General features: G+C 37.2%; 1 protein-coding gene across 1 annotated transcript; it reads left to right on the top strand.

The window, feature by feature from the left end:
• The first annotated feature begins 1,115 nt into the window (after positions 1 to 1,115).
• Positions 1,116 to 2,083, top strand: LOC125191364 (UPF0496 protein At4g34320-like). Its single transcript, XM_048088915.2, has one exon. The coding sequence runs from the start codon at positions 1,346 to 1,348 to the stop codon at positions 2,081 to 2,083; it is 738 nt and encodes a 245-aa protein (XP_047944872.1). The 5' UTR covers positions 1,116 to 1,345.
• Positions 2,084 to 15,693: the final 13,610 nt, after the last annotated feature.

Raw genomic sequence — 15,693 nt, 5'->3', positions numbered from 1 at the left:
CATTTTTCACTTACCGAAAGTCAGTTTAAGAGAAAATGAATGCACTCATTTAATTTCACAAATTAAATGTTCATCACATGTGCGGCCTGGTCATATGCTTCGGCAGCATTAGATTCCAACACTGCCTATCACATACACGGCATTGTCGAGTCCTCCACCGTCGCTCGTCACAGCCAGCGATGGAACCAGCACAGGCCGAGCCACGCGCGAGCGGGGGCTTGGCCGGCGCCTGACCCGATAACTCCGCCGTGGCCGCCCCACCCTGGGAAGTTTTAGTCTAGCCTCTGGAAAAGTAATGTATTGTGGAAGCAGCGACAGAACCAGCATAGGCCTAGCCAGTGGGGGCTTGGCCGGCGCCTGACCCTATAAACCCCGCCGTGACCGCCCCATCCCCGGAAGTTTTAGTCTAGCCTCTGGAAAAGAAATGTATCGTGGAACAGCGACGGAACTAGCATAGGCCAAGCCAGCAGGGGCTTGCCCGGCGCCGGACCCTATAACCCCACCCTGCCCCCAGGAAGAAGATAAATAAATGATAAAGGTTATAAATAAATAGGCAGATAAATATATCCAGCTGTCGTTCCCCTTTCTAGCTAGCGCTTAACACGTTTTTATTTGCTAATTTACTTGCTTCTAATATACTAGTACTATATGTGTTAAAATCCTATTAACATGCGCTTTTTAAAATCAATCAGATGATCAATATTCAATAGATTAGAGACGGTAAAATTTAATTAAATAAAGTATTTCCTAATGTCCAGCTAAATCTAGTTTTTTAAAATTATTTAGACGAGGCTCAATACTATATTTATGTATTCAACTTAAAATTGCACATTCAAAAATTGTGACAGTGAGTCTTTTTTTTTTAATGTTAGCTGAGTTTGTTTTTTTTTATTTATTTTAGAAAGTTTTAAATTAATTGAGTCAATTCTATTTTTGGCCAAAATTAACTTCTTTTTATTTTATTTTATTCACTTTTCATCTCTCTTATTTTATTCACCATCATTTAATACACTATTCTTAAACTCTATGCAAAGAAATGTCCCAATTAACAAGGAATGAAGGTAGTACTATAATTTAATATATTGATTTTGAAATGAGATAGATAGGGATTTGAGTTGTGTTTTGTATTTATGATTGTGTGAATTTAAGAATTGGGCTTTAAAAATTGTAAAAATATTACATATACAATTTAATATTACTATTATTTAGAAAATAAATTCAATCTCGCAGCTTACTTAAATTTCTAGTTCCATCACTGATCACAGCTCTCCAACCGCCGCACGAAGCCAATAAATCCTCCTTTGCCGCCGCTCATCACAGCACTCCAACGCCGCCCACTTCTGTCATGGCTGAAGAATTTATTTTGGCATTTGATGATTTGCAGAAGGACGATTCCAATAATGAGAAATTGGTGGATTTTGTACGCAACCACTATAAGAACAGCCTCATCTCCCTCGAGTTCTGCTCAACACTCCAACGACGTCTTGACATTGCAAATGATCATGATCTTCCTCCCTTCTTTCACAACTTCTTCCGTGATGATTTATCCCGTCTCGTTTCAAACCATTCCATGATGCTGGATACGCTGAAACCGATGTGCACCGGCTTCAACAAGGAGCTCGATAGCATCGGTCTCTCCCAGAAGGTGTCTGCCATTTTCTTCGTCGCAGCGGTCATAATCTGTACGGCCGCGAGTGCAATTGCCACTGCGAATGCCAATCCCGAGTGGGCTTGGGCAGCAGTGGCTGGGGCAGCCCCAGTGACCTCCATTCTGTTTGGTGCGCTCGGAAAATGGCGCCATTCGGTACTAAACAAGAGTGAGACTGTGGTAAGGAAACATAAGGAGATCACAACACGTATGATTTTGGCCGCCGATTGCGGCATAAAAGATCTCATAAACATTCACTTTGTAGCTAGCAGGTTGGAGTTCGAGACCAAATCTTTGTCGAAAACAGTTGATAATGGGAAGAAAGTGGCGGCTGTGAAAAGGAGCTCTGAAGAATTACTACAAAAGGTTAAAAACTACAATGGTGAGATCAAGTGGGTTAAACAAAAAGTGCTTGATATTATTATCAAACCCTAAAACTCATTTGATAATACTCCTCCCTCCATTCAAAATTAGTCGAAACATTTCTTTTAGGCACCAAAAATAAGAAATTACGGTTTAAAGGTTAAAGTGGATGGATAATAAACTACTCAATAAGAGAAAGAAAAAGTTTTTGCCTTTGTACCTAGTATTGTTCCTTATTCTGGAGTCAGGACAACGGATGTCCGACTATGTTAAGAATGGCCACGGGGAATACTCCTGTATATACACATTCTCGAATTTACAGAGCATTCTTGATTTTTAAAATTCAATATCTTCAAGATTTACGATGCACTGGTGTCAATATACGGCACAACCTGCAAGATCGAATGCCATCATTAACAAAGTTAAGAAGTTAGAAGGATGTTTAGAAGATTTCATGATTTCCTCAAGGCTTGTGTATACCTAACTGTTTTAAGAAGATAACATGATTTCCTCGAGGCTTTCAACTGTTAACTTAGCCAAAACACCTAACTGTTTTAAGATTGCATATTGTAAAAGTATAGCAAGTGGCTCTGGAATGGGGCTATTTGATATGATTCAAATATATGGGACATCTAATAGCGGACGACGGGTGTAGTATTTTTCCTTCCATAGGTTATAGCTCAAGAAATATGGAAAAAGATGCTGAAAGCAAGAAAGAAGCCAAACAACAAAAAGAATATCGCCGCACGAAGCGGCTAACTCCTCCTCTGCCATAGCTCATCTACTAAAACTCCTAGGCCCTACTTGGTATGGTGGAATGGAATGAAGATAGGAATGGAATGAAATCTTCATTCCATTCTTGTGCTTGGTGAATGAAAGGAATACAAATGTAATGAAATTATGTGTGTTGCTTTGTGTGTGTATTTTGCTGTGTGTGTTGCTGTGTGTCAGTGTGTGAGTTTGTGTTGCTGTGTGTGTGTGTGTGTGTTTTGCTGTGTGCGTGTGTTGCTGTGTGTCAGTGTGTGTGAGTTTGTGTTGCTGTGTGTGTGTGTTTTTGCTGTGTGTGTTTGTGTTTTTTTTTTTTTTGCTGTGTCTGTTCTTTTGCTGTGTGTGTGTGTGTGATTGTTTGCTCTGTGTGTGTGTTTTTTTTTGCTGTGTGTATTTTGCTGTGTGAGTGTGTTTTTTTTTTTTGCAGTGTGTGTTTGTGTGTGTGACTGTGTTGCAACGTGTGTCTGGATTTTTTTTTTAATTATTAAAAATTTTAAAAGTTAAATTTAATCATAAAATTGAACTGGTATTAAATTCAAATATAATATAAAATAATATTTATATAATTTTGTTAAAATTTAAAATTAGAAAAATGTAAAATGAAATGGAATGACCATTCCTTAGCTAAATTGAAGGAATGGCTATTCCCATGGGGAATGGAATGATGATTCCAAGTAGAATGGTTATTCCTACGGAAATAAAATACCAAGCAAAGGAATAGAATAGAGGTAGGGATGTCATTTCATTCCCCCCTTTCCATTCCACCATACCAAGTAGCTCTCTAGAGATTCACAATAAATTAAAAAAAAAAAAAAAAAACCATTATCATTTAGTTCACAATTCAAACAGAGATTCACAATCAAATTAAGACTAACTGGATTAAGTAAACAGCATAATAGAGATGACAAAATCAATAACTGCATTCACAAACATGAACGACTTCAGATCACACTGAATCGAGCATCCTCGTTAAACAAAGCTTAAAATTTCACAAAATATAGGGGAGGGGATGGACTGAATTAGAATTTTGGAAAGAGGAGATACTCGATCGAGAGCGGTGAAGATGTCGAGGGCGGAGATGACGAAGTAAGCGGGAGCGAGGCGTTTGATCTCTTGGCCGGAGCAGGCAGCAGCTGATACAGAGTATATGCCGATCCTTCTCCGCAGCTCATCGATCCTGAATTGAAATCCAGACTTCATCTTCCATTGTTCAATTTTTTAGTGTGATTCTGAGCGAAGAATGAGTCTGATTTATGAGAATATTTAGTGCCGAATCTCAAATTAGGATTTTATGCCAGTTCGGCCCATCTGACAATTCTAAACAAGTAGGCCTTAAGCATCCACGTTAGGGTGGACATTTTGGTTGGACACTTTTACGTTTTTTGTCCATAATCACTTTTTATTTAATCACGGTCAAAAAAAAAAAGTTTCCGCAGCAATAGTAGACACTTTTTTTAGCCACATTTCACTCTATTTTATTTGTTGTATATTTTAATTCAATTACAATTAAAATTATCGGACTAAAAATAATTAGATAAAAACGGCTAATAAAACAAATTAAAATTGAAAACTAAATTTTCGTCGGATTAAAGTAAGGAGAAAATTACAACGAAAATTTGATCTACGGAAAATCACACATGTTCTTCATGTTAGAGTTTGTATACTAGAAATCATGTTTCGAGTGATTGAATACTGTCTTATTTTATTTTCCAAGGAATAAAACAGATTATTTTTGTCATAATGTTGTTATGTTTTACATTTAATGGATGTTAATGCATGTTTAAATGTATAAGTTAACTAAACAAAGTCTAAGTCTTTGTTTTAGTAGACCGGTTGTGGGCGTCGTCCACTTTAAGGTAACACGGTCAGTTCTAAACAGAGAAAAAGATGAATTTCACAACCTAGATGGAATTTGACTATCCATCGAGAAAGGTTGCAATGTCAGTCCGCATATTTCTAAGCCTTACTGAAATAAGATGACATTGGTGTGGTATAGCACTGAACGGATCTAACAACAAGACTTGTCCTTGGGCTATCTACTGAAAGGCGAGGTCTTGATAATATTTGTTTCTTAATCAATGTAGGTTAGCATTGAGCATACGGTATTGATTATGCACTACTTTGACTTATCAAATGGTGTAGGTTTTTCGTAACCCAATTATCCTGATATATTGGGTAGTGGTGATCAATATCTAGCGGTGCTAGGATTGCTATTATATTGAATCGTGCGCGAGGAGAGTCTCGTTTGATAATGTCCTCAAGAGGAGTGCGAAACAAGGTTTTATTATTCGGAACCTAGTTAGTTGGAGTTTGATTACTCTATGAATAATAAATAAGCGTTTCATGCTAAGTCCACTCTTGGAATTAATAAGAAGTTAATTAATTAAGTCAATAGCAGACATTAATTAATTAATGGACATTTTAATCTTAAGCACGGGAAATGAAAGTTAAACGGAAACCCGGATTACTTGTAATTTCGGATTTGGATGGTGAGAGTTCAATATTACTTCTGTAGTGGCTGCTTGTAATATTCCAATTATAACTTATATTAAATTGTGGGTTCAATTTAATTAGTGAAAAGTAAATTGGATGAGCCCATATCCAAAACCTTCCATATATCTCTATCTGGGCCCAAAAGGAACATAATATAAATAGGAGAATAAAGGAGCCAGAAACAACGCATTTTTTCATTATTGAAATTTTCAAAATTTTCGGCCCTAAGCTGAAGAGAATTTTGAATTTCTCTCCTATTCTAATAAGGATTTCTTCTGTCTTCTTTATTTAAGTCCTAGTATTCTAGTAAGATCAGCCCACACTGATATTGGGATACAGTTCGGGAACCAGAGAGAAGATTTGTGGTCTAGTACTCAAAGCATCACGTGGAGAAGAAGCTAGCCATCTTCAATTATTTGGAGAATTAATTAGGTATTTATCTACTCCGTAGAAAAGCATGTTTTAGGTTTCAATATTCTTAAAGCATGATTAATTCAAGTTATGAGCATGATACATGTGATAATTACGCGAATAGATTTTGTCTAAATAATCTGCTAAATAGATCTGATTATTATGTAATTGATTTATGTTGAGCGCTTCCGCTGCCAGTCCCTTCAATTGGTATCAGAGCCAGTCTTTGGCTCTGATTATTTGGATTTAAATTTCACGAAATTCATGTATGCATGTCTTATTTGATTACGAAGCATGTTCTTGTGTTTTTGTTATTTTTTTTTATGCATGATGAACCCAAGAACATTGGAATCATAGAACTTGAATTATTCGAACGCACGAGGTGTGCGATTCGTCGGCGCTTGCGCCGGGACGAATCGCACTACATGCGATCGGAGTAGGGATGTCGAAATAGTGGGAGCTGAGGGAGGCGATCGACCGGCGATGCGCTGACGAGAATGGATTCGTGCGCATCGCCGGAGAACCACCGCCGGTCCCGAAGCGGCCTGCAATACGCGCCGGTCAAGGAGAGGTCGACGCGATCAGCCGGCGACGTGAACACGAGCGTGGGCTCGTCCACGCCGCCGACGAGACCGCGGTGCTACTCCTCTTCGAAGCAGACGGCGCATAGCCTCTCGACGTTACGACAAGGTGGCGATGCCACCGGAAAAAGTCGCAAGAACCCTAACCCTAAAAACCGAAACCCTATCAAACCCTAAGCCATCGACGCCGAACCGGAGCTGCACAGCCACTGGCGGCTATCGCTGGTTCGTGCGAGGTCGACGGCGGAGCTGGGTTCTCGCAGGAGTGACGCGGAGAAGCTGCGTTCAAGCGACACGGTGGCTGGGTCAGTCGCGGCGTGACTTCGCCGCGGAAAAATTCGGAAAAGGAAGCAACGCGCCAAATGGCGCGGCCCAGCCGGCGGCGGTCGGGCAGCGTTCATGCGGCCCGGCGGGCGTCTCCGGCGTTGTCTTCAAATCTTCGTCGACGTTGATTCGTTCTAACCTCGAACAAAATAAATTAATAGATATCATTAATGAAATTAATAGATAAATTAATAGATATTATTAAAACTAATATTATTTAATGAAATAAAATATTTTGGGAAGATTTATTTTAGGAATATTTAGATTATTTTCTAAATAATCTATATGTTATGATTAATTATCAAACTAGATGTTTTACTTTGCTGCCTATGATTTAGTTAGTCTATAAATGAGAAAATCCACAACTAAACTGAGCGAGGTTTATAACCCTCTCTAAATATTTATGCATATGCTCACACACAATATCATTGATCCATTTTCAGATATGGGATGTAGGTAGCAGATAATAGCTCACAGAACGGAGCTATTTCACACTCGGTCAGAGTGTCGACCATGCACCACCTTGTTGTCTGAGCAAAATTTGACCTGTGCATGCGCTTGTCGTTTGTCCATGAGAGCATCCAAGATTTGTAGGATGTACTCTGTTTTAAGAGCTTATAGGATGTACTACTCTGTTTTGATAGCTTATAAATTGCTGATTAAGGTGTTTAAAGCGTATTATGTTAGAAAGCAGTGACAAGGTCCACACATTTCATGTCACGGGTCCAAGAGGACATCTCACAACTTTTCATAGGCTCGTGCTGAACCATGTAGACCCGAATGACATTCAGACTGGGGAAGAAGTAAACATCAACCGTGTAACAAAACCATCCTTGAGCTGCAACCTTGCCTTGTGCTATGTAAGAAAATTAATTGGACTGTCATAGAATAAAAGTGTAATAGCCCCCGATATGAAATTGCATATCCAAAGTACTTATGAAAGGAAAACAGTAGTAGTATTATTTTCTAGACAAATAATCCACAACAATTGCTCAATCAAGTCTGTCTAACATTGAACAAATATGTCTAAAATTACAATTATTTGAAATTGAACAAATCTGTCTATAATTACAAATATTTGAAACTGAACAAATCTGCCAAAAATTTAAATACAGTAATTCGAAACTGAACAGATCTGTATTTAAGAGGGCTTAACTCAAGTGTTTGATAATAGTCTGAAGCACACCAATTCATCCGGTTACTGTATGCTTCAACTTTTGCTACCAAATCTTCAAAGCCCCTTTTCACAGCCCCCACTTTGTCGTTCCCATAATCATCAACCGTTTCCGACAAAGATTTATTCTCCAAATCCAGCCTCCGAGCCACGCCGTGAATGGCGTTAAGATCTCCCATCCCGAATTTGGCGCCAATAATCATAACCGCAGTCATCTCCTTGTGTTTCCTGGCTGCAGTTTCCCTCTTGTTCAGAAGTGAATGGATCCATTTCCTTGCTGCAGTAAATAATCATAATTATTTATATTTTATTATATTTATAATATACTCTTTCCGTTGCGTCATAAACGAGCCACTTGATAATGAAGGGAATATTTCACGACATAAAAGTCTACTACACCATAAAAAAATTTATGAATAAAAATAATTACTGTACTAAAAAGAGCCTATCTCGAAGAAAACAAATACTGAAAAATTTATTATTATATACCCCGTTTGTTTATTTATTTATAAAACTATTTTGATCCGTTTGGTTATTTTTAAAAATGGATTTATTTTATTCTATTTTTAATATGGATAGTTGGGATATGGTGTTAGAATTAAAATATAGAGGCACTACTCTTTGAATTCCAATTGTTTTCTATTTTTCTATTTTTCTATTTTATTTTAACAAGTGCTTGGCTTGTGAGTCCAATAACTTCAATTCTTAACTGCGTTTCGCGAGGGAGGCGAAGGTCGAGTGGACGGAGATGTGAGTTTTTTAAATGGTCTTCGAGAGAACTATAATCAATGAACGCGATCGATAACTAAGGTAACTTTTATTGGACGGATGAAAAAGGAAATGAGTTATTTTTAATAGGATAAAAGGAGTATAATAATAGCTTTCTTCTTATGAAAACATAATTTAATTAATGTATACTAAGACAATAATATACCTTAAAATTTTAATTGATAATGACCACCCATTTTGACGTGGTTTCCACTTTAGAGTTCTCAACAAAAAACCCATTCCCTTACCCTTCTAATTCTATTTCTGGGAAGCTTCTACGATAAAGTCCATTTTCGTGTTAATACTGTGTATGCATCGATTGTTTGTGGCTAAACGTATTTGCAGTTTAAACTGGGTCCATTTAACTGTTAGTAAGTTTTTATTTCTACATCGAGTTGGGTTTTAAATTTAACTACTCTATTTAATAAATAAATGCTTGAGGCGTCATAAATTAATCAAGCTTAATAATTTTTTATTTTAATTATTTTTAGACTTGACTCCATGTATGCTAAATTGCCACTGTTAATTTCATTTCCTAAATTCCTATACTCAACTCCACGCGTTACGGGGTACATATTTTTTGGTTTGAATATTGAAAAATATTGACATTTTCTATATTATTATAAACGCGCTTTGCAGGCTTATTTCATCAAACTCCTCTTCCTCAGCCGCACATCACAAATCTCCTCCTCCACGGCAACCAACCGGCGCCGCCCATATGCCAAAGAATTTGTTTCGGCGTTCCGCACTACAAATAACGAAAAATTGGTTGAGTTCGTCCACAGTTACAACTTACAACGTCAACAACCTCAACTCTCCTGAGTTCTGCTCAGCACTCCAACTCCGTCTCAACTCAACAAACAACGATGGAAAATTGCTTTGAAGAATTACTACAGAATGATGAGAAATACAATAGTGCTATCAACCGTGCTAGAGAATTGGTGCTTCAGAGCATAGTTATAGTTGGAAACAAGGGGACAGAGCATTACTATTGTTTTTTATGTTCTGTTGTATATATTTGGTGGTTTGTTTTATTCTTTTCATTTTTAGATATTGGTAGTTTTATATTCTTTGTATCTTATTTTTTCTATTTATTAAGTAAATTAGTTAATGTATTTGATCGTATTTTATTTTTTATCACAACCATGCATATTCTTAATAGATTGGTATGAATTTGATTTTATTTCTATTTTGGTTTATAGCCACAAGGGTAGTTTTGTTGATTATAGGATGTACCCTGTTTTAAGAGCTTATAGGATGTACTGTTCTGTTTTTATAGCTTATTTGTTGATTAAGATGTTTAAATACGTAGTATTATGTGAGAAAGCAGTGACAAGGTCCACACATTTAGTGGCGAAGCTTCGTCGATCTTTCTATTGTGACGAAGAAAAGTGTCATGGCGTATATTTGTATATTTGATTGTATTTTATTTTTTTTATCGCAACCATGCATATTCTTATTAGATTGGTACGAATTTGATTTACTTTCTATTTTGGTCTGCAGCCACAAGGGTAGTTTTGTTGCCATAGGTGTTGGCACAGGTGTCACACCGCCTAATCAAGGTGGTCGACCGTCGACCTATGGCCATGTCGATCGAGGCATATGAATGTCGGAAAGAAGCTGAATGGATCAAGGTAAAATTTCCTTTTATTTATGAAAGGGGACGTCCCTTTTGAAGCAAGAATGAATACCTTAGATACCCAATCTTTCATATTTCCCTTGCTAGTCAAGCAAAAGAATCATCCAAGATTTATCATTCTTTTACTACATCCAAGATTTTACATCATTTCATTGTACCAAACATGTCCTTAGACTCTCGAGACATAGCACATACCCACACCTGACACCATTCTAGAAAATCCACAAGTAAAATGAGAGAGGTTTATTATTACCCTAAAAATATTTGTGCACATGCTCTCACACAATGTTTTTGATCATTTTCAGATATGAGATCTAGGTAAATTTGACCCGCGCATGCACTTGTCATTTGATCCATGAGAGCACCCAAGATTTATAGGATATACTCTGTTTTAAGAGCTTATAGGATGTACTGAAAGAAAATGGGCTAGATTAGACTAATAGGAAATAATTCATTTGGGCTTGGCCTAATGTTACAATTATTCTATTATATATATGCTCTATTGTAGAGAATAGGAGATAGAGAAGAAACCTAATTCTCTAAGAGAGAAAGCGGCGCAAGAATACGTACGTTCAACAAGAGATTTCCTAGCTTTCTCTACAGAACGATTGTACCGAGGAATTGTTCCTGCATCGGATCAGAATACACGTGGACCTCGATAGTGGTGGACTCATCTTGCAGGATTCGTACAATCAATGGAATATAACGACACAACAAGTAAGATTTAATTCCGTTGTGTTTTACATGCTCAACTTGCAATATGATTATGAATCTAGATCTGTTATTCTTGTATACAATTTTCGTTGCGCTCATTGGATGAATACAAGAATACCTAACATGTACTACTCTGTTTTGATAGCTTATAAATAGTTGATTAAGGTGTTTAAATACCAAAGGATCTATTATGTGAGAAAGCAGTGACAAGATCCACACATTCAGTGGCGAAGCTTCGTTGATCTTTCTAGCGTGACGAAGAAAAGTGTCATGGCGAAAAACTTTATAATGGGATTTACATTTATATATGTACACATATCCTCACATTAATTTCCCCAGCCCCTTCTCAGTCCTCCTCCGCTGCCGCTCATCACAGCTCTCCAACGCAACCAACCAGCTGTTGCAGCCTCCATTCTGTTCACCTCGCTCGGGAAATGGCACGGATCAGTTCTCATGAAGCGTGAGGCTGAAGTCAAGAAACGCAAAGAGATAACCGATCATATGATTATAGTGACGGCTGTGGGGAAGATCTTTGTTCGAAGCGGTTGATGATGATGAGGTGAAAGTGACGGCTGTGGGGAAGATCTTTGAAGAATTACTACGGAATCATGAAAAGTACAATAGTGTTATGAATTGGGCGAAAGAATTTGTGCTTCATAACATAGTTAATCAGTTGGATTAAGGCGGATACGCCTAACTATGGTTAGTTAAGGTCAAATTATAGTAACATCGAGGGGTGTTGTCGAGTGGCACGTGACTCGTTCATCCGTAATCAAATGGTTGCTAGATTGATCCTTGTTTTTTGGATGTAGACCAGCTCTCGAGATCAAAACGTAGTCGAGATAGTTGCGGGAGCTTTGCCCGTCGATCAAACCAAGAACAATACCGAATTGATATAAAAGCGTAAAAATAAAATAGGATAATTGTATTTCCGATTGATTGACGGAAGAGAATAACAATAGCCATATTTATAATACTAATACTAACTTAATGAGCAAGAAATAAATATCCTAATTATATGGAAAGATATGGAAAATCACTAATTAACTAACTAAATAATAATAATAATAATAATAATTGTATCAACTCCCCGGCGGTTGCAAACCACCTTGCCCTCAAGGTGGGATCCATGAAGTAATCAAGAGAGTTGAAAGCAGATGTGTTGGCGAAGCGCCTCCTCCCGGATCAAACGTATACCGAACAGCTGAGCGTCCCCCTTCATCACCTCCAACGAAAATCATCAAAGGAGAAACAATGTAGTTGGAAAAATTCCACGCTAAAACGAAAAGCTCTCCTGTATAGCCAAGAACGCTCAAACACGGCAAGGCAATGCGCGGAGGGATAAATCATGCATCGGCGTCGACTGATGTCGAACGGTAAACAATACGTGTGACATCACCAACACAAAAATCCAAATCATCTCTTAGCTTCACAGATTGAGGCTCCATCTCTATGAACTCATCAACATCAAAAGTGGCTTTGTTTTCATGATTATCATATACTACCTCTGTCCCTGAAAATTTGATACATATTACCATTTCGGTCCGTCCCTGAAAATTTGATACACTTCACTTTTACCATTTTAGGTGGTGGACCCCATATTCCACTAACTCATTTCTACTCACATTTTATTATAAAACTAATACTTTACAAGTAGGACCCACATCCCACCAACTTTTTTAACTCAGTTTTCCATTACATTTCTTAAAACCCGTGTCGGGTCAAAGTGTAGCAAATTTTGAGGGACGGAGGTAGTAATAGAGTTGACCGTGAATCACCAATCTCATCAAGAAAACTACCCATCCCATTCAAGGAATCACTTTTTTCTGTTGTTTGATGAGGAACCGGTTCTTGACCAAGGCTTAAAGAATGGATGTCTGGAATCAATTTGATTTCATAACAAAATTAATCATCTACCAATTCCCCTTCAGCTCGAAAATCCTCTTTCTTTTCTGATTCTTGATTAAATTCCCCTGCCTCAATCTTTTCTTGCACAAATCCCATGATTTCAGAGGTAATAATCTGATCAGGTTCGCAGCAAGGCAGGGGCCGTGGAGGCGGTGGATACTGGGCCAACCGGTGATCATACGCCAAATGCGTCATGTGCAGCTGTGGCGGATCCCAACATGCATTAGTCTGTCGGAGCTGCTGTCGAGGCTGCTGCACGTGGGAAGCGATCCCATATGGCACGGAGTGCAATGGCAGGTTGTGGGACTGATTGTGGGGCGGGAAGCCATGAAGGGATCGTTGCGCAGGTGGATCCCAACCACAAGGCGGGGTCAGCGGCGGCTGATTTTTCTCCCAGTGGTGGTATGGCATTGGATATTGGTCGTACGGCATGAACCCCGACTGTTGGCAGTAGTCGGGAGGGTCCCAGCTTGTTGGACGTCGCGTCTGGACCGGCTGTGTGTGGGGCTGATGCTGTTGCCACCGCCAATCCTCCATCTCCGGTTGCTGCAGTTGCTGCCATGGCAAAGCATCGGGTGGAGGAGCAGGCAGTTGGTAAGGTTGTTGCTGTTGCAGATATTGTCGGGGCAGTTGTGCAGCGTGCGGCTGCTGAAACGTGGTTGCGTCAGAAGGATCAGGTTCGTGTTGCAACGGAGGGAGTGTTGCTGCTACCCTGCACTCATGCGCAACCAATCGGGTCTCGAGTCGGGCAAACATAGCGAGAATATGCTCCAACGTTGCTGCAGTTGAATTCAATTGCAAGCCTTCAGATGCTTGCAATATCTCCGACCACGAACGAAGATTGACTTCCACCATGAGCTCTCAATGAAAGCACCAATTGTTAAGGGATGATTTCCTTTAACAAGATTCTGGCGTCGCAATTACGATCGTCGGAGGGATAAAAGGTAGTCAGGGTAGTCGCGGGAGCTTTGCCCGTCGATCAAACCAAGAACAATACCGAATTGATATACTCCCTTCGTCCACCATTAGGAGTCCCAATCACTTTTGCGCACTCATTTTATAAAAATGATAATAAACAGTTAAAGTGGAGAAATGGTAAAGTAAACATTATTCTGTCTTTTGCTTTACCATTTCTCCACTTTAACTGTTTATTACTCCCTCCGTCCACGAAAATTTGTCCCAGTTTTTCATTTCCGTCCGTCCCCCAAAATTTGTCCCATTTCACTTTTACCATTTTTGGTAGTGGACCTCATATTCCACTAACTCATTCATACTCACATTTTATTATAAAACTAATATATAAAAGTAGGACCCACAATGATTTGAAAATGCTAAAAAAATAAGTATTATATATAAATGTAGTCATTTTTTAATTTACAATTCGAGAAATATTTGAAAATTAAATAAATGTACGCATACTATAGTCATTTTTTGCATGAAGATGTAGAATATAAAAAGATTAACTTAATGATCATTGATTAATTGGGTGGTATCACTAAGAAAATTTAAGTTTAAATTATAGTAACAATTATCAATTTAGTTGTTATAATTATTTATAATTAAACAATTAGACTCAAATAACTATTGTCAGTTTAACTGTTATATGTCATAGCTAATTTTATTTTATGAATTTTTTGTGAATCTGTGAAGTATACAAGGAAATTGACGTAATGATCAACAATTAGTTGAGTGATAACATTGAGAAATTAACTTTATACACATGTAGTTTATTATTTATAATTCTAAAAATTATTTAATAATAAATATTTGAACGAGAATGATTATTATCAATTTAAATTAATTTTTAGTATTACTCTATGTCATATCTAATTTCGTTTCAAGAATTTTACATGAAGATGTATAGTGTACTAGGAAATTGACTTAATGATAGTCATTTAGTTAAATGATAATATTAAGTGAGTAACTATATATTCATGTAGTCACTTTTATAGTTTATAATCAATACTTTATTAAAAAATAATTGGATGCGAATGAAAATTTATATTTAAAATTATTTTTTATTTTGTACCATACACCGTATTTAATTTATTTTTAGATTTTGTGTGAAGACGTAGAGTATACAAAGAAATCGGCTTAATAAGCATCAAGTATTTGAGTGATAGTACTAACAAACAAAGTACTCGTATATGTACATGCAATTAATTTTATAATTTACAATCTTAAGAATTAATTAAGAATAAAATAATTAGATATAGATGACTATTATCAATTTATTTTATTTTTCACTATTATCAATTAATTTCATGATTTTAGAGTATAAAGTGAACGCTTAATGATCATTAGTTTTGGATTATCATCGATCAACTTAATCGAATTGGCACTGAGAAATTAGGTACCAGTACTAAATAATAAATGTAGTCTTTCTTACTACCTCTGTCCCTGAAAATTTGATACATATTACTATTTCGGTCCGTCCCTAAAAATTTGATACACTTCACTTTTACCATTTTTGGTAGTGGACCCCATATTCCACTAACTCATTCCTACTCACATTTTATTATAAAACTAATACTTTAAAAATAGGACCCACATCCCACCAACTTTTTCAACTCACTTTCCATTACATTTCTTAAAACCCGTGTCGGGTCAAAGTGTAGCAAATTTTGGGGGACGGAGGTAGTATAATTTACAATCATAAGATTTTTCAAAAATAAAAAATAATTAGACAAAATGATTATTATCAACTTATTTTATTTTTTACTAATACATATCATATCTAATTTCATTTCACGATTTTTGCGTGAATAAAAGCGACTTAATAATCATCAATTAGTTGGATGATATTAGCAATGAAAAATTAAGTATACATACATGTAGTCATTTTTATAATTTACACTCTTAGATTTATTTAAAAATAAAATAATTGGAAGCGAATGACTAT

Source organism: Salvia hispanica, chromosome 2, assembly GCF_029641045.1.
Source record: "Salvia hispanica isolate PSC_SH4W2 chromosome 2, Shi_PSC_v1, whole genome shotgun sequence".
NCBI lineage: Eukaryota > Viridiplantae > Streptophyta > Magnoliopsida > Lamiales > Lamiaceae > Salvia > Salvia hispanica.
The sequence above is the reverse complement of the archived record's forward strand: the minus strand, read 5'-3'. Positions and strand labels throughout refer to the sequence as shown.